This window comes from Porites lutea, chromosome 7 (assembly GCF_958299795.1).
Source record: "Porites lutea chromosome 7, jaPorLute2.1, whole genome shotgun sequence".
Lineage (NCBI taxonomy): Eukaryota > Metazoa > Cnidaria > Anthozoa > Scleractinia > Poritidae > Porites > Porites lutea.
The window spans coordinates 30,834,647-30,854,178 of NC_133207.1; the positions used below are offsets into that span (position 1 = coordinate 30,834,647).

General features: G+C 40.9%; 2 protein-coding genes and 1 pseudogene across 3 annotated transcripts in view; 1 reads left to right on the forward strand and 2 right to left on the reverse strand.

Moving 5' to 3' along the window:
- The window catches only part of LOC140942536 (uncharacterized), a 136,293-nt gene that overhangs the window by 15,561 nt on the left and 101,200 nt on the right, over nucleotides 1–19,532 (forward strand). The gene's annotated exons all lie outside the window — the stretch shown is intronic.
- Nucleotides 11,193–13,147, reverse strand: LOC140942753 (uncharacterized). The gene is made up of 2 exons (XM_073391743.1): nucleotides 12,398–13,147; nucleotides 11,193–11,517 (listed from the first exon to the last, which is right to left on the reverse strand). Exons 1-2 carry the CDS (start codon nucleotides 13,089–13,091, stop codon nucleotides 11,207–11,209), a joined length of 1,005 nt encoding a protein of 334 aa, XP_073247844.1. The 5' UTR covers nucleotides 13,092–13,147; the 3' UTR covers nucleotides 11,193–11,206.
- LOC140943354 (BTB/POZ domain-containing protein KCTD21-like) overlaps nucleotides 17,596–19,532 on the reverse strand; it is a 4,310-nt pseudogene continuing 2,373 nt past the window's right edge.

The following is a 19,532-nucleotide window of genomic DNA, read 5'->3' on the forward strand; positions in this document are numbered from 1 at the left end:
GCAATGCAGTTTATTCTGTGAATCAGTGAATGAATACCTTACTTTCATCATTCCTTTCATCTCCCTTTCTTCTGAATAAAAGCGCGTGCACGCCCTCAGCAGTAACAACATGTGGGATCAACATGCTGGGTCACCTTTGTTTGTTAGCTTTTGTTAAACGGCGAGGAAGGATCTCTCGGATCTAAAACAAATTCTTACTGTCAGCTTTCGCACTCTGCTTAGCCTGCGTGGCAGGCGTTTAAAAGGAGAGGGGAAGGGGGTTCCGGGCGCGCGAGAGTCACGCAGGCTACAGTCGACTTGACAACTTAATCATAACTATCCACGGCCTGCCTCCTACGCTGAACTTAATCATAACAATCCACGGCCTGCCTCCTCCTCAAGCTCTTCTTATTTCACATAGAGGCGAGGGCGAAACGCGAGTGACCATGGAAAGGAGATGTGAGAGGTGAAGCCCTTTCTCTCTTTCCTGCTTTCCTTTGCGCGCACCAACCTCTTTCCCACGTCCTTTCCCTTCCCGCTGTCACAGTGGTATGGGCATCCCCATTCCCAAAACCCTAGTGATATAGGCATCTCCTGTAGCCTTAACCTAACCTTAACCCAAATAGCTAAGGTAGTATGAGAAGGGGATGCCCATATCACTAGGGTTTTGGGAATGGGGATGCCCATATCACTGTGACATCGCCCCTCCCCTTTTCTAAACAAAAAGGCCTGGGGACGAGATTGGTGCACACATTAGGAAGCTTAAGCAAAGACGGTTTTGAGCAACACACGTCAACCGGAAGTGAGGCAATTTCCCTTTTAATATACCCTGACACTACTAAACGTGTATTGCTAAGTGTATTTACTCTTATAAAGACGATTTCCCTGAAAATTTAGGCATAACAACTGTTCAAGAATGCAAAAAGTCTACTTTCGGTTGACGTGCGTCACTCTAAAACGTCTTTGCCTAAGAGAGAAGAGAAACATCCGGGTACGAGACATAAGACTGAGCCGGTACCACATGATGGTTATGATATTGAATATGCTGTGATTTCCGTTTCTTCCGCTGCAAATTTTCATCTCTTTCCATTAAAGTGATTTCCGTATTTTCTCAATTAAACGATCTCTTTGTTTATTTTAAACTTAGTCTTGATCCGGTGTTTGGTTGAATTTGAAGTATATTTGAACAAAAATGAATTCGATTTATTATGACGTTTTGAAGCTTGATTAAAAACTAGATTTCATTCAAAGGAATTTCGATCAGCACTGCCACAGCTTGTCTCGAACTTCTTTTTCTATTCTGATTATAAGCCCTATCGGAGATAAACCCTTCAATTATAAGCCCTGATCCTAAAACCCCTTAAAAAGATATATAAGCCCAGGGCTTATAAGCGACAGTTTACGGTATTCAAGCGTGTAGTCAGCTGAGCTCGTTATCATTCAAACAACAAAGTTTAAGACGAACATCAAAAGGGTGTCAAAGAGCAGTAAAAATAAAGATACCTCAACAAAATTTTTCAGTGAATAAAGAACTTACTTTAATCATTCCTTTCATTTCCCTTTCTTCTGAATAGAAGCCTGTGCACGCAATCAGCAGTAACAACATGTGGGATCTACATGTTGGGTCATCTTTGTTTGTTAAACGGTGAGGAAGGATTTCTTGGATCTAATACAAATTCTTACTGTCCGCTTTCACAGTCTGCTCAGCCTGCGTGTCAGGAGTTTAAAAGGAGAGGGGAAGGAGATACCGGGTGCACAAGAGCCACGCAGGCTACAGTCAACTTGACAACTTAATCATAACTATCCATGGCCTGCCTCCTCTTCAGGCGCATCCTATTTGGCATAGAGGCGAGCGCGAAACGCGAGTGACTGGTGCGGTGGCGAAGGGCAAGAGACCATGGGAAGGAGATGTGAAGCCGTTTTCTCCTTTCTGCCTTCCTTTGCGCGCACCAACCTCTTCCCCATGTCCTTTCCCTTCCCGTTGTCACAGTGATATGGGCATCCCCATTACCAAAACCCTACTGATATAGGCATCTCCTTTAACCCTAACCCCAACCCAAATCGCTAAGGTAACATAAGAAGGGGATGCCCAAATCAGTGAGGTTTCGGGAATAGGGATGCTCATATCACTGTTACACCGCCCCTCCCCTTTTTATAGCAAAAGGCCTGGGGACGAGTTGGTGCGCACGTTAGGGAGATTAAGCAAAAAATTGACATTTAAACTGCAAAGGACCGCAAACGAATATGCCGCAGAACGTAGGATTAGAAGACCTGACCAGCAAAAATATACAAAGTAGACACATTGAATTCAAAGTGTCTAGTTTAAGCAAAGACTTTTTTGAGCAACGCAAGTCAACCGGAAGTGAGGTATTTTCCCTTTTAATAAACCTAAAACTTCCATTACAGTGACTTCCGTATTTCCCAATTCAGAGGCCTCCTTGTTTATTTTAAACTTAGTCTCGACCCGGCATTTGGTTGAATTTGAAGTATATTTGAACAAAAATTTAAATTGTTTTTTTATTTCAAACAAGATCTTGAGTGGTTGCTTTTCAACTTCTTTTAATGACTTGTCTTTTTTGAAATTTTGTGTGCTTGTTCGGGGGGGGGGAGGCTTTAAAAAATCGGCGAGGTCAAGGGGGAGGGCGTTTAATCTGGCTATAGAACTAGGGGCCTGATTGCATGAGCCGGGCTGGCTCGCTTTGTAGAGATATCGGCACCTTAGCTTAACGCAACAAAAATCGACTTTGCCATTATTACTTCTTTGTTGTTTATTTCCTGCCAGCAGAGTTTAAGATTGTTCATGTCTATGGGTGTGACATCTATGTCAGCTTGTCTATATCCTTGAACAATTCTCCAGGAAGGCAAAGGTAACCACTTTCTTATCACTTCATAACCTTTTGCTTGATTGATTTCACCGCTAAGGCCACAGCAAACTTAATAGTCAGTGCATCCCAACGCATCCCCTTTGGTTTAGCATTATTCCCCTGCTTTTTACTCGGATTACGCATTAAGTTAAGTTGGGTTACTGCACCTTGCATGAATGTGTACATAAGTGATTCTTTCTTTAAAATGTTATTTTGCACAGCAAATTGTACCATCTGAGTCAAGTCATCACGAAGAGCGCACGGTTTCCCTTACAATTTTACCGGTTATGGGATGAGGGATTGCCCATTGAGAATCAACAATGAAGTTACAAGTGGTAGTGGAAAGTCTTTCTTTCGCATAACTTAGAATTTCCCCATCGTAGATTCCGCAGCATATATTTACTCATTTCAACTTTACGCCTGACACGTAATATGTTGTCCACAAGTTGTTCATATGATTCCCCTGCTTGAATTTGTCCTTCATGCCAATGGACCTTTCGATTAAGTAATTCTACACTCAAAGTACCGGTTCTAGTAATAAGAATTTGTCTCGCGTTGACATTTTGTTTTCCTTCTCTCACAGGACAAAAAAACAAGCGTATTGTTCCATCGCCAGTAATGGAAAAAGACCAGTTTTGGGGAAGTCGATTGATTAGTGAAGCGAATAATTGACCAATGTTCTTAGGATCAAAGACTCCTTTGAAAAGGACCAGATCTCCCTTTGGGTTTTAAGCATGTTATACAGTTTGAAAGAAGCTGAAACGACTCTTACTTGCAATTTCAATGATTCAACACTGTTCACAGATGTAAGTTTACATGCCCACCAATCAGGGGCACCCAACGACAATTTTCGGAAAATTATCTGTTCGGAAGACGATTTGAGATCTAGAATTTTCGGATCATTTTCTGTAAAATTTCTTGCTTGCCTGCCTCTCCTAGGATTTTCGAACATCAAAAAAGTGGTATAATTGCCCATTTTTAACGGATTTTTACCCTAAAAAGGTCACCTAGAATTGTCGGGAGCCTTTTTTTCGGCTGAAGTTTTCGAAAAGGTAAATTTTGATCCCTATAATTTTCGGATCACTATACTTTCAGCTAGGGATTCCGAACAGATGAAAAATTTTTAGGGGATAAAAATAAGCCTTTATCTACCGTTTAAATACTAAAGTACGTTCAACAATGCTATGTTTATGTGGTTTTGAACTATATTCTCGTTGGGTGCCCCTGCTGACCAATCTGTCAAATCGCCGCGATCGGATTCCCTTCCAGTTGTTTCCGTAACAGTTTCTCTTCGTTTGTCGAAACCAAATTTTCGAAAATTTATAATACACGCCAAAGTAAATATCGTTTCAACTGATACTGACATCACATAATTAACTATTCACGAAGTACAAAACTTATATTATTAATATTTAACTGAAGACACGAGCGCGAAGAATTCCTCCTGCTTTGTCCTTTTTTTTTCGCGCGGAAAAGAAACGTGGCGTGCCATTTAAAAAGACCGCTGGCCAGTATGGGTTTTGAACCGCTTTGCAAGTTGTGAGAGCATCGTTTCTCGGTCCTAGACCTCGTCTCTTCCCCCCCCCCCCCCCCCCCCACCTGCCATCGATATTTTTCTCTTCATTTTCAAGCAGGAATTTGGAAGAAAGCATTCAGAAAGAAAACCACTTGCACTGACCATAACTACTACATATGTCAAGCGTAGAGTGTCAAATTGATCGCTTTGCTTGCTTTACAGCATACTTTTCATCTTTTCCGAAAGAAAATGCATTTCTTGAGGAACACTTATGATTACACACCGGAAAACAGAATTCCCTGACTTTTCACTGACTTTGACAATATCAAAGATTTTTCCTGATTTTTTTTTTAAGTCCCTGACTTTTCCCTGACCTTGAAAAATTTTCCTTTTTCCCTGACTTTTCCCTGACCGTGGCAGCCCTGCTGTAGTGAAGTATATCATCCTGGGGCCGGTTGCTCGAAGCCTGGTTAGCGCTAACCGTTGGTTAAGAGGTATCAAAATGTACAGGTTTCCATGGTATTTAACGCTGGTTAGCACTAACCATGCTTCGAGCAACCCGGGCCTGATTGCAGCATAACTAGGGACAACCTCGTTACCAGGACGGGTAGGAGAGAGAACCTGGGAACGAGGTTGAACTGCAGAGCCAACATACCAAATATTACTGATCATTTACATTTTCTCTAAGCTGTGAAAGTTGATTTAAATCTTGCGAACATAGAAGCTGAAGACTTAATCACTTTACAAGCTTTGAATCTGAGAAAGGTGGGTTAATTTTGATGATGATAATAATAATAATGATGATGATGATAATAATGAGAGAATATTAAAAATTGTGACGTTATTGATAAAAGCAGGATAAAAGTAAAGGTGGTAATGATTATGTAGATAGTGCTGGTTACTACACAAGTGCAAGGATATTTTTATAATGATGATAATAATAATAACAATTATTATTATTATTATTATTATTATTATTATTATAAAAATATCCTTTATTGCACTAGAATAAGGAACTTCACTTGTGTAGTGGTTTATCAATAATGTTACAAACATTTAATCTTTTTTAATCAATAGCATCTAAAAAATTGGCATCCTCTTCCTGCTTTAAGAAATTTTTACCATCCCCCCTTTTCCCTTCAAAAAAGTTTGAGACCACATCCAAAAAAAAATCTCCTACCCCCTCCCCACCCACCGTGCCATACATAATGAATGTAGCCTAAGTAAACAAAAAAGGGTTTGTGAATTAGTCCTTTGCATAACTTGGTCACGTGCTTGGATGCCACTTAGCAACGGCTGATATAAGGAAACAAGAGACTATAAAGGGGACAGAGAGGGCATCCCCCATATACACCCTATTCCATAGGTAATTCGTCTCGAGTTATTTTTAACACCACAGATCTCAAGGGGGATTAGACAACAGCCAATCACATAGCGCGAATGTGTTCCGCGTGGATGACCCACGCTGAGAGCCACGCGTCCTTCACGAAATGACGCAGAACAAAATGGGGGAAGACGCGGAGAGCGATTTTGCTATTCCTTTTGTCGACGAAAACGACTACAGCGAGATTTCTGCGAAAGCTGTGTCAGCGAAACCGAAATTAAAAAAGAATCGCCCTTCCTCTCTTGTATAGAGCTAACAGTAGAGTAGGGAAATCCTTAACACTCTGAATATTCTCTCAGGATCATTTATAATTTACAATTTGAAGAGAGCAATTTCTGGTTTGATGTTTATTTTTTTCAGTCTTAATCATAACTATACCAAAATTCTCAAATCTGATTGGTTCTCAACTGCCCTGATTTCAGCCTTAATAGGACAGTTTAATAGGACAGTACGCGTCATGCCTAAGTAATTGGACAGTACGCGCCATCACGCGCGCGCTTAAATGGCTTTTTTTTTTCATTGCTAGCGTAAAAATCTTGGAATTTCTAGTGTTTTGATTTAAAAAGAGCCCTATATATCACAAATTTTGTTAAAGTTATGATTAATTGGTAACAGAACTTCGTGTCGTCCAATTCGGTCTGTAATCATCCTCGTGATTAAGCAAATCGGACTCCCGCTACGCGGTCGTCCGATTTTGTTAATCACTCGTATGATTACAGACCGAATTGGACTCCACTCAGTCCTGTTACCATTACTTATAGCGATTATTTCTACCCACCTACTTTGTCAACTGTAGGCGAACCCTCCTAAAGCTGAATTTCAAGGGACCATATTCAAGCTCAGAAAGAGAAATAAAATTTCGTCGTTGCTTATTTACGTCCTCCATAAAACGCGAAATTAGGTATTTTCACGTCGTAGTCGTGCAAAAACGGAAAGAAATGAACAAAAAAGTGTGTTGCACGTGAGAAGTTGTTTTTTGGCTAATTAAACCTATTGTTTTTTTGATGTTCTAGTTGTCGTCCGCGTCGTTGGATCTTAAACTCCCTAAATTGTACAAACGACCGGTTTCAATAGACCGGCGAAATTTCTCATTTTATTAAAGCAATGAGGTTACGACAACTTCGAGTTAAACTGATTTCACGGGTTGTCAAAGAGTCCAGCGACTCCTTTTTCCCAGGTGAGCGCCGACTCATTTCGCTTCAATATTCAGGAATGCTCTCGATCTTTTTACGCTTTCATTGCATCTCGCCCGACATGTTTTGCACGGCGTTTGGTCATGCGAAACCTCCACGAAACATCCACGCCTCGCGCGAGGTAACTTTATCCCGATTCTAAAAATAACTCGAGACGAATTACCTATGGAATAGGGTGTATATGGGGGATGGCCTCTCTGTCTCCTTTATAGTTTCTTGAAGGAAACTATTTAAACAAAACTGAAGGTGCTGAACTGCAATTTTTATTTTTTATCTATAGTTTATAAAAGACACTCGAATTACAATTTCCACGGGAATACCTTTTTCTGCTGAAGAAATGAATGCTAACATGCATGATATTACACTTACTCACACAGGTAACAAAATTCTTCTTAGTGACCTTCATTAGCAAAACATTTTAACAAGTTTTGGTCACTTTTGAATGTTTGCCGCATTATACGAGAGGAACTCCATGCTAAACGCTGGTAATACTATTTAGGAAATGATATCGTGACTTTATCAGAACAGAACAGTCATCATCTAGTTCTTACTAAAACTCGATTAATTCTTTTAAGTATTTAGCTTCCTTAAAACACTGCTTCTTTCTTGCGAATGAATAGGTCTCCAGCTGCACTGTGGTCAAACTGTAAAAAAGTGAAAAAGAAAGGAAAGACTGAAAAGAAAAGAAACATTAAAAAAACCTTTTTTACAACGTTTTTCTCATAAAGCTTGTTGAGAACGTTAACTTCAGATATTCCATTTACCCGTCCAATATTTCGTGTGACCTCTAAGTCGAAATAGGAAGAGCAAGAAAGGGGCAGAGACCAAAAATGGGTAAAGATTACTCTCAAATAGGTTTAATAGTAAGCAACACAACAACTCTGCACTTCTACCTCGGTCCGAATAGTAAGCTCCATCTTAATTTCACAACTTTTAAATTGGTGCATGTACGGGCTGAAATAATCAATGACCTCAAAAAGAGAATTCGGATTTTCCGTAACATTTTAGCAAGAGTCACCACATGCAGGCTAAAGACGACTGAAGGGGTTTGTTTTAGACTCGACAAAAAGAACATTTATTGCTCTGACTAGTCGAGTACGTGGTCATAGTTGCCATAACAACTCGGCCCCAGATGAAGGGAACCTTTTTATGCTGGCGTCAAGTGATGTCATAAATCAACCTCGTCCCCAGGGCTTTTCCCTTTTCCTAGGGACGAGGTTGGTCACAAATTTCACATGGTTGTTTTGGATAAATTCTAATGTATACCTCTTATTAGCCGGGTTTTCGGTCCGTACTGTAAATTACGGACCGAGTTTCTTCGCGCTTGGGCCATAAATCGATGGAAAAAGACAAGGATCCGTAAGTTACATCAGTCCGAGCCACAACCAGAACTGGGTACACTAGTAACAGTAGACACTAAAGCTGCCTCCGCTCTGTATGTTGTCGGTCAAATGTATCCTTGGTCTTTGTGTAGCTCTTTGAAATAAACCGATTCATATCAACGATTTTCACTCCTATTACGTACAAAAGGTGAGATATTAGAGAGGTTAAGCATCACGTTTACGTCAAACGGCAAACGCGAATTTGTACCACGTGATCAAGTTTCTCCTTTACTTGTCGTAGGCCTAGACATAGTCTGCTACACAGCCGTTTTTAGTGTCGTCACGCAACGCTGCGGGAAAGGAATGTGGTTCGATTCTCGGCAGCCGTTTGTGAGGAGGAGCGTCGCGTGTTAGGGTTAGGGTTAGGGTTTTAACAAAAACGGCATTTAAGACAATACTTTACTTTAATAAAGCTTTACAGAGGGTTATCTGTGAAAAAGGACTACATTCATAGTACAGAATTTGACTGTGGGAGAATAGCCTATTAAAATTTGTTTTCACCAAAGGAGCAACTTTACGTTTTCATTTTTTCACCAACATTTTTTTACTTATCATTATTTTTGAAGAAGAAATTGCACATTAAAGTTATTAAAGTTTTGCATACTTCATTTTTGTTAAAGAAATTTACTGCAAAAACCGTGGATGAAGATCCTGTTGCTTTCCAACGTTGGATCTCTCTAATAAGGGCCTGTTTACATGGAGGTGGGGGACCCCAGGTAGGTGAGGTAACCGGCTTTGCTGGGTAACCCGCCTGTCGACATAATCTGTTATTTTAATTTGATCCCGTTTACATGATAGGTGGGGTGACCCACGGCATGTTACCTCACCTATCTGCATGGGGTCCCCCACCTCCATGAAAACAGGCCCTAAAGACTACTATACAGCTGATAACAAAGTTTATAAATAACTAAGATAGTACGCGCGCGCCCTGATTGGCCGAGAGATGTGTTTGCATGAGAGTATGTAAACATGTGTGGAGTCAAGATGTTTTGCTCTTCGTGCGCTAATCACACAAGAAAAAATTTTAAAATGTTTTTTAGTTGAAAACTCGACAAATTTACTTTATTTACCCATTCCCTCGTCGAATGAAAATTGGAAAATCTTTACAAACATGCTGTGCCAATTTTTTTTCGCTTAAGCTGACATTTTAAGCGAGAAAAACCCTTTTTTGAAAGCATCTCTATTGCAAAACAAGAACTGATTACACGTACATTAAGCTCCGTGTACCAGGCTTTGCGACTGGTAAGAATTTCTCTTTTAATCAGTAACCTAAACAAAGAGTTTTCCTTTTTTCTCGGAAAAGTTATTTTATAAAAGCAATAGAAAACTTTTTTCCTGTGTTTGCATAGCCTGATATAAACACTCGAGGGGTTGGGCGGATTCTTGACACTTATGCAAACCCTCGACTTCGTCTTGGGTTTGCATAACTGTCTCAAAATAAATATTGCTTTTTTAGAAACATACTGTTACTTTGTCATTTACAAGCAATTTATCTATTTGTAACCGTTAAGTTTCACAGTGCGTAAGGAAATGTACCGAATTTACGCGAATTAGCGCCGCGGCGCTTATTAACTTTTTCTCTAAAAATGCGGCGCTTATTTGAGAGCGGTGCTTAATACCATAGTGATACCACTCAGTACCGTATTTACACGAATACTAATTAACTCCCCCCTTAAATGCGGCGCTTGTTTGAGGGCGACACTAATTCTAGTCTGTAATAGACAATTTTACAGTTGTGGACTTAGTACCCTAGCCTTCGAGTGAATGTGAGGCTGAGGATGACCTTGTTTTGATACAAACCGTCTTTGCTTTGTTATGGAAATTGTTCTTGGAAACTACTAGTTAGCATAAGAATAATTTGATTTACATAATAAAGCATGGAGGTTTGTATCAAAACAAGGTCACCGTCAACCTCGCTTCCATCCATAACTGTAAAATGGCCTATTGGCAACTTAAGAGTTTATTACATTTAGGACAAAATGTTATTACATTTAGGACTTTTTTACATTTAGGGTCGTTTATTACATTTAGGCCTTTTACAACGCTCCACTTTCTAGATCAGCGCGGCACAGCTTCTCACCATCACAGAAATCGCGCACCTCAACCGTTCTTATGTTTGAACAGAAGCCCTATCTAGTATGATTTTCGTGGCGATGCAACAGCTACCCCGTATGGTGTGAACATAGCCTTAATGTGCTGAATCGTGAGCGTATTTGAGGTGTTCGTGAGGCGAGAGTTTAGTGTTTAGACTGAAGAACAGTTTTGATGATTTAAATATTAATTGCCCTAGAGTTTTTTATCACTTATTTTGTACTGCATGGCCTTATACAGATTGTAGGAAAGACATACAATTCAGTGACAAAATGATCCGCCTATTTTGAGGCCACATTACAGGCAGAGTGGAAATAAAAGGCAACTTCATTTCTTCTTAAAAATGCTATTACAAAGGTCTCGAATTCCGTACGTGAGCCACAAAACCAAACACATTCATCTTAACTTTTTTGAAAAGGCAACAACAAAAACACAGCGCCTGTAGTGACAAAGTCATGTCCCGAAAATTGTCTTCACGACGAGGGTCAACGTTTTCCTGAAGTAATAGGAATAAACGCTAGATTTGCGACGTTTTTACTACAAAAGGTCGCATTCTGGGAAATAGTAAAGGTGAAGGAAATATTTCTCTAAGAACCTTTAAGTGATACCTAAATTAAGCCAAGTACATTTCCGGCTCTGATTACAGTTGCTCCCAGTTTATACTTCTCTTAACTTAAAGCTGATCTACCTAGTGCCTAGCACCCGTAATGAGGCATCAAATACCTTTATGTTATAATGTTTGGATAAAGTATCGAGTATTTTAGCTGTAAGAGTTAATCTCACCTGCTTGGTAGTTATCACTGGAGGAGTCCAAACACCTCGTAATCTGTCACAGTGAAATTATTAGCACCTGTGAAGAACGTGTTCTGCTGTCCAGGTGGGCACTGATAGTTGCTGCCGAGTCTACTTAAACTTACAGTATTCTTGTTTGCATCATTTGATATATACAGGTCATTCGCAGAGCCAAAAACTGGTCCATGGAGGCCATCACAGTAGATGCTATTTGACTCCTTCCCTGAGATGAGCGACAGTTTGGTTGGTCCCAGACCACTTGGGTTCACAAAGCTAAACAGGAAGGCATGGTGACATGACACCCATTTAGGGATACCTGTGAATAACATTAAACCTGATATGAATATTCAGCCATTATGGGTTAAACAGTCATTTCCCGGGGGGTACTCCCTTATATAAGTCATATAGGTATGTGCCGTCCCCAAAGGGTAGAGTTTTTGCACCGTTTTGGTCTGAAAACGGGTATAGATTTTGCCCATTTTGGTCTGGAATCAGGTATGGTTTACGATGGAACTAAGGTTGTGTATCAATGTGTTCGTCATTTCAATTCCAAATGAATAAGAAAGAAAGTGTAATATTCTAATTCGAAATGGATTTTAAATCTTTTTGTTGCGGTTTTAATAAATAAATAAATAAATTTTCTTTATTTCGCCCGTCAAAATACATAACAAACGTTACAGAGAGTAAGCCTGGGACCAGGCTCCGCATTGGGGAAAAAGGTGAAAAAATTGGCGAGCGAAGCGAGTCGAGAGCTAAAGTTTTGGCCTTATCCATGTTTTCTCCATACAAATATTATTAAAAGAGCGAACCACCAGCACTCCATTTCATCACTCTGAAACTACACTATTCCTTCAAAACCAAATTAGCACTTCCACAACTACCTCACTGCAACACCTAAAATCACTTTTACCTCCCAAAATAATTATTTGTTGTTACTTCATATTAAAATCTACAAGAAACAAGTTTCACTGATTAACAAACTACAGCAGCCATAATCTTACCAATTAACGTCTAATATAACTCCACGCCTTCCACTTCATGCATCTCAACCAACCCCTAAATATACAGCGCTACTGCACTACTCACACATCTCTGACGCACATAAAAAAACTTCACACAGCGTAGTACATCAAAGCCCAAATATACACTCCCAAAGCGTCTTGTTTGTATTTTAGAATCATGTCAATTTATCTTACTTGCCCAAGCCTTCTCGGTGAAGCCTCCAAAAATGTTTCCTCCACTTTTTGCAACGGTAATTGTAGGTCCTTTGTTGTCGCACTTTGAATGAAACTCTGAAGAGGCAAAGCCATCTCGTGAAGCTCGGAACAGCAAACGCCAATCGCCTTTCATAGCCTCAGGTAACCAACTTCTCAAGACTCTTCGATGCTCTTCGTTCGTCAGTATCACCGACTCCTCGAACCCTTTCGGTTCTTTAGGCTTCAGATCATTCAGTATCCCTTGAAGTTGGTAAAACTTAGCTTCTGCTTCGAGTTCCTTGAGGAACGTAGCACCATCTGGCAAGATAAGTTCTCCGTTACGAAGATAATTTAGTATAAACCGGAAGTAAGTTCCATCTCGGTCGATAAAGAAAGAACCATCTTCAGAGGGCTTCATCTCAAATTTACCAGAAAACATGGCGGCAAGCATCGAGTTGGGATCTTTTCTCAGTGTCTGCACACTTGTGGTGAAGTGCTGACCACCAACGTTGAGTTTAACAGTGGATGTAAAGTGAACCTGGTCTAGTTTCTTCGACATCGCATCGATGGATTCTTGCTCCTGGCGAAGTCTATTTGTTTCTCGCTTTAGGATTTCACACGCTTCTCTAATGCGATTTTCAGCGTCTGTCAAGGCTTGATTTTCATGTTGGTGTTCAGGTTTTTGATTGCTCATGTTTCCTAGTTCAATGAATTAAAAAGACAAGAGAGCGAGCTGGTTATTAACCATTTGGTGACGTATCCTTTGGTCCGGTCCTTTGGATAGGAAGTGAAACCAGCGAATAATCATTTTGCTTCTCCGGGAGGGGAGGGGTGATTCCAGAATGTCAACTGAAATGTCTTGCAAGCCAATTTGTCACTGAGAAAAAAATAATTGATATCTAGGCCCACCTTGAGGCTTCCGATCCCGTTGAGGCAAAAGATGTCGACGGGAAAAAGGGGAAAAGGAAAAAAAGAAATTCCGTTACACAAAAGATCTCTCAGCTACCGGACCCCTCCTTAGTAATCTTGGCGTTTTGCCCTTGTGCGGTAGGTAGTACAGTGTAGTACAGTGATAGTGGATCAATAACTCCTGATTTCTAGAAGTCTATCTGGGAGCGCCCGTTTCTCCAAATTGGACCACAAGGTAAATTATAAAATCACGATCGAATCTTACCCAGAATAATATTACAGTCGACGTTTCTTTGTTAACTTAGAATTTCATGGGTGAAAAACTAGAGCGCACATACCAAATTAATCAGGTTCCATACCCGATCTTTGGAGTTCTTAAAATATGCGTGTACTCAGAACTTTAAAACCCAAGAATTTTACTTAGGATGTCTTGTTTCTAATTTCCGATTATTTTTCAAAACATCTTTTCCAACTTTATTTCTTATAACTCAAGAAGCAATAAACCAATGCCACAAGCTGCCTTTCCCCTTTTCACAGAGGTTGCCACCCTTATTACACCCTGTCAGGGGCGTAGCGTAAGATTTTGACTGAGGTGTACGCACGCGGGAAAGTAAAGTTGAAGCGCCGAAGGCGGCCCAACCTAGGGGGTCTGGGGGCATGCTCCCCCATAAAATTCGTAAATTTAGGGTCTCAAAAATACCAATACCGGTGTTTTCCGTAAGACCCAGTAGTTAGTTGTTTTTTTAACTCATCTCTAGTGTTGTCGGTTAGGTAGAGCGTAGACTGCTTTTTCTCTTAAAATCCGTCTAGTTCTCATCAGCTTATCTCAGCTAGCGCGATTGCAAACCACGTCATGTTTACAGTAAGGGACTGGGACGAGACGTTTATTGTTTAACGCGATGTCACAGTCATATGGGCATCCCCGCGTTTTGGGCATCCTCCATTCCCAAAACCCTAGTGACATGGGCATCCCTAGCCTGTGAACCCGGGGGGGGGGGGGGTACTCCCATACATTAATACCTATACGGGTATGTGCCGCCCAAAGGGGTCGTGATTTTGAAGCTCCTGATTTAGAACGGGGTATCCATTTCAGAGGCGTTTTCTAGAACGGGGTGTAATATTTCGAACGCACGAAAGCTCCACTTCTGTAAGCAGCCATTTGAAAGTATTCAAGGACAGATTGCTTTTAAAAATACGGTTCAATGCGTTAACAAGCAAACCGTTGTACTCTTGTTGCACCGTAGAACGGAGTATAAAAAATTGGCCCATTTCTATAACGGGGTATCAGTTTTAGGGCGAATTCTAGAACGGGGTATAAAAAACTGGCCCATTTAGAACGGGGTATCAATTTTAGGGGAAATTTTTTCTAGAACGGGGTGGCAATTTGGAGTCCCGGGCGGCACATACCCACCCAAAAAAAACCCAAGTGCCCCCCTCCGGGCCTGTGAACAGGCCTGTTCACAGGCTAGGGCATCCCCTGTAGGGACACCCAAAACACTGATTACCTCAACGCGGCTTCAAGTACTTCAGACTGGGGCGAAAGTCGGGATGTCAATCACAAATTTACCGTTGAATAGTGTAGATATATCGGGGGCACCCAACGGGAAATTTTGATAAAAAGACCTCAAAACAACAACAAAGCGTGAATAAAGTTTTCTGAGACTATTTTAAGCATTTTGGGAGATTGCTGGAAAAAAATTATCTGTTCCTCACTCCCAGCAAGACTGATGGAAGAGTTCCCAGCCAGCAAACTTACAACCTCCAACCCAACTTACTGGGAAGTTTCATAGGGCACAATTCAGATCTTGGGTGGTAAGTAACCCACACAAGTAACCCGTAGCAGCTATTTTAGACTTCAAATCCCCTCTCACACCCTGAATTATCTTTTTCCCACCAACACTTTCCTTCCAAGGACTATTATTTCTTCCACATCTCCCAGCCAGCAAAAATGTGCCTGAAGAACAGATATTTTTAGGAACAGATCCATTGGGTGCCCCTGATATATGTTAGAATCATATCGTCCGACACTTTTGCCGGGTTTATTGTGCAAAACGAAAACCCACAGGCAATAAACGTTCGCCCAAAACATGAGTAGAAAATGTTAAGCCCTAAGTGAGTAAGTAAATACTCGTAAGAAGGAGCAATGATGGAGGGGGAGGGGTAAAATGAGCAGACCTTCGGCCTCAGGTTTGTCAGTCAGATGATAACCATTCCCAGCTACTGACGTAAAATAAGGACTCTTTTAATAACAACCATATGGAAGAAGGGAAAATCGAGATTATTCGCCTTTTTTAAGGAGAGGAGAAATTAGATAAACCCACTTATGCTATATTTTGTGTCCTTGTGTCTTATTGAGGCGATCTGGGCATGTCTTAACCTTCATCAAATGGTTCACACACAAGAACGGTTGTGGCGGCGCGATTTATATGACGGCGCGAAGCTGCGACGCGCCAATCTAGAAAGTGGAGCGTCACATTACGGATAGGTTTTGTGCCATACTTTGGTGCAGTGTGATGAGCTATTCGGCCCGTCGCGGAAGTAAATAAGTAGGACCGAGGACTGGAACCCACTGAGACGGAAGAAAGTATTCAGGAGTGAGGACTGGGTAGGGCTTTCCACAAGTTCCATATTTCACAATGTTTTAGTAGACAATTTATGAATTTCCTGCGAAAAAGGACGGCCAGATCCTCCCCTCCCCGCACCCCGCTGGGGCAGATTCATGAGCGCGAAATGCATGCAGCCAGGCTGCTAAGTCAGCGGTTGTTTTTGAAGAAAATTTAAAATGGCGGACGAAGATTCCCATTCGACTGACACAAGTGTCTCAGGTGAGGTGAAGAAGGTCATTCTGACATCAATTTTATTGGCTCATACTAGAATTTTTACAAGATTAATTTCAATATTGATGCGTAGTCGTTTAGCTCATACATTTTTTGGTTTTAATTGTGGGTTATGGGCTCCTGATTACGCTGCAAAATTGTACAAAAATGCTTAGAAATCTTGTAAAATTTACGTATTTTTGCATCAGACTAAATAAAGGAAGAGAGCAGCAAAAAAAGTTTTCGGTTTTTTTGGGCAACTTTTGCGCAAATTTTTTGAGAAATTGCGGGAAACTTCTTAGGAATTTTTCAAGCAACTTGTGGAAAGCCCGAGGACTGGGATTTAGTTCACCAAACCCTCTCGGCCAATCGCGCCAGCACGATGTTCAATGTCAATGTGAACGACTTCAGCCGCCCCGGGCCATTTGCTTTTTATACCATACCACCCACGAAAAGCTATCCGGAATAGTGAAAACATAGCTTCAAAAAAGACGTTACCAACCAAGAGATTATAATAGGACCTATTATGATCTATCGTACCTACCTTGTAGCGAGTAAGCATACTACCTTGAAGCAAATTTTAACAGATTTTATGAGGTTATTAATGAAGGACACTGTAGTATTATCCATTTCAAGGAAGAATACCCTGGGTGCCAGAGACTTTGCTTGCATGGTTTCCGGTCTTTGTCAAATCTTTATGGTGACGTGCGGGAAAAGCTTCGCCACTGGTGGCTTCGACCTTCGGCCGACTTCGAAGATTCCCGCAGAATCTGGTAACCAGGAGGGTAAGGGAAGAATGACATCATGTCTGAAACTATTTTAGGTGTTCGAGAGGAGAGAGTTTAGTGTATAGACTGAGGAACAGTATTTTGATTTCTCGACAACTGAGGGCAACAATATTGTCAAACTCTTGGCAATAAGCCATTACTGGCAATAAATAGTCTGTACAATAAAAATGGGTAATGACCCGTACCTATGGTCCGAAGTAAAGATATTCACGCCGTGTGCTGGGAGGACAATTATTTCTATTGCCGATTTGTTTGCCGTGCGTTAGCTGTGGGACGTATTGTAACGAGAATAAATGCTGTGTCGTAACACATCGCGCGGCAGACAGTCGCGTCGCTTGACTTGTTTACGTTTGCACGTATTGCGTGCCTATTGCAACTTATGGGCAACGCCCAAATAGCATGCTCCTGAGTGGTTCATTTTCAACTTCTTGCCTTTATTGAGGTTCCCGCGTTAAATTAAGATTTTTGAATAAGGTATACATACCCTAGAACAAAAAAAAAATTCAATTATCATGATATAATTAAGAACGGACTGACTTCCATATCTGAAGGCTGAAATCCCAATCTTAGGCTGTGCTTAAGGTAGATACTAGATCATACAGGTACTATTGACTCACGAGACTAGATTATCATATGATCTGTTCGAAATCCTAAGAAAACACTGGATCTCACTTATTCAGTCTAGATCGTCATCATACTAACAACCAAAGGCAACGTGTGCCTGTAAAAGAAAATATCGATAGTGACTCTTATATGTAATCCACTGTTGCTTTGGTGCTCATGTACACTGATGTACTGCAGTTCAACTGCAACAAAGAAGAAGACAAATATTTAGAAAGTCAAAGAAGCCCCTACCAACCTTGTAGCGAGTATGTGTAGATTAACTTTTAAACAGACTTTGTGTGATGTTAATGAAGAACACTGTATTACATCCATTTACAGGAAGAATGGCATCATGTCTGAAACGGAGCATATAGGATATATTTATAAGATATTTTGGTAAATCTTATGTGCGGTGAAACGGCCACCTTGGTAATACGGTCACCTCGTTACTACGGTCACCTTTTTTTGGCCACCTGGCAAAAACCACCATACATTTTCTTGTAAAAAAAAAACTTATTACAACGGCCACACCGTTAATACGGTCAAATTGTTTTGGCCCATTTGGTGACGGTATTAACGGGGTTCCACTGTACTATTAAATTGCAATTCTTTACCACCACGTACTTATACAGCTTAGTGTCCAAGTTTTGTTCTGACTTACTCAATGCCCATATAGTCAACTCCCCGCCTTTATATTGCGCACACTCTCAGACCCGTGAGTAAGTGTGCTTAATAGTGAGTTTATTCGAGGTGTGTGTGTGTGTGAAGCGAGAGTTAAGTGTATCAGAAACTGAGGAAAAGTTTTGCTAATTGAAATATTAATTGCCCTGGAGTTTTTTACCATTTCTTTTGTACTGGCCTGGTAGGAAACACATACAAGACAAATCAGTAACAAAATGATGCGCGTTTTTGAGGCCAGTCACTACGGACAGAGTGGGAACCAAAGCCGGGCAAATTCAAATTTCTCTCAAACCAGATGAATTACTTTGCCGTGCCTATGACTAGAAATGCTGTTAATGGTCTAACATAGGCTTTGGACTCACTCGGTTACAAAGCCAAACGAAAGGCGGATAATAAGATTCTTTTTAGAGCATCTCGGAATGACACACGTTATGTTATATTTCTTTTACAATTTAACAACGACAACTAAACACAGCGCCTGTAGTCAGCGGACATGGTCAAATAACCCGAGATTTCTTCTTCAGAAAGAGGGTCAACGCTTTCAAGAAGCAGTAAACGAAATAAGCGCTAGATTGGTGAGGTTTTTATTGCAAAAAGTCGCACTCTGAGAGACCATATAGTCAAGGTGAAGAAAATATTTGTCCTATTTGAGAAAATTAAGACAAGTTCATTTACGGCTCTGGTTTGACCCCACTTTGCACCTCTCTTAAATTAAAGCCGAACAATACTTAAGATCCTATTTCTCCTGAGTACCTTAGCACTCCTAATGAGGCATTAAATTCCTTGATTTTATAACGTTATCAAAAAGCATGGAGTATTTTAACAATAAGAGTCTATTTCACCTGTTTGGTAGTTGTCACTGACGGAGTCCAAACACCTCGTAATCTGTGACAGTGAACTTATTAACACCTGTGAAGAACGACTGGTACGGCTGTCCTAGTGGGAGCTGATAGGTGCGGCCAAGATAGCTCTCATTAGTATTTGAGTGGGCACCATCTGATAGGCTCAGGTCGTCCCCAATTCCACCAAACACTGGTCCATGGCTGGGATCACGGAACATTGCAGAGGTTTCCTTCCCACAGATAGGCGAAAGTTTGGTTGGTGCTAGGCCACTTGGATTTACAAAGCTAAACAGGAAGGCCTGGTGACATGACACCCATCCATGGCGACCTGTTAATAACAGTGATTACCCCTGACATTCGACTGACACATTAAATTGTATTACTACAGACACTATGCTAACTGTGGGTTAAACAGTGACTGCAGTCTGGGCACACAGCTAGGGGAAAAAGACAAAGAGAGAAAGACCAAAAACTAAACTTGAGTGGAGCTAACTGG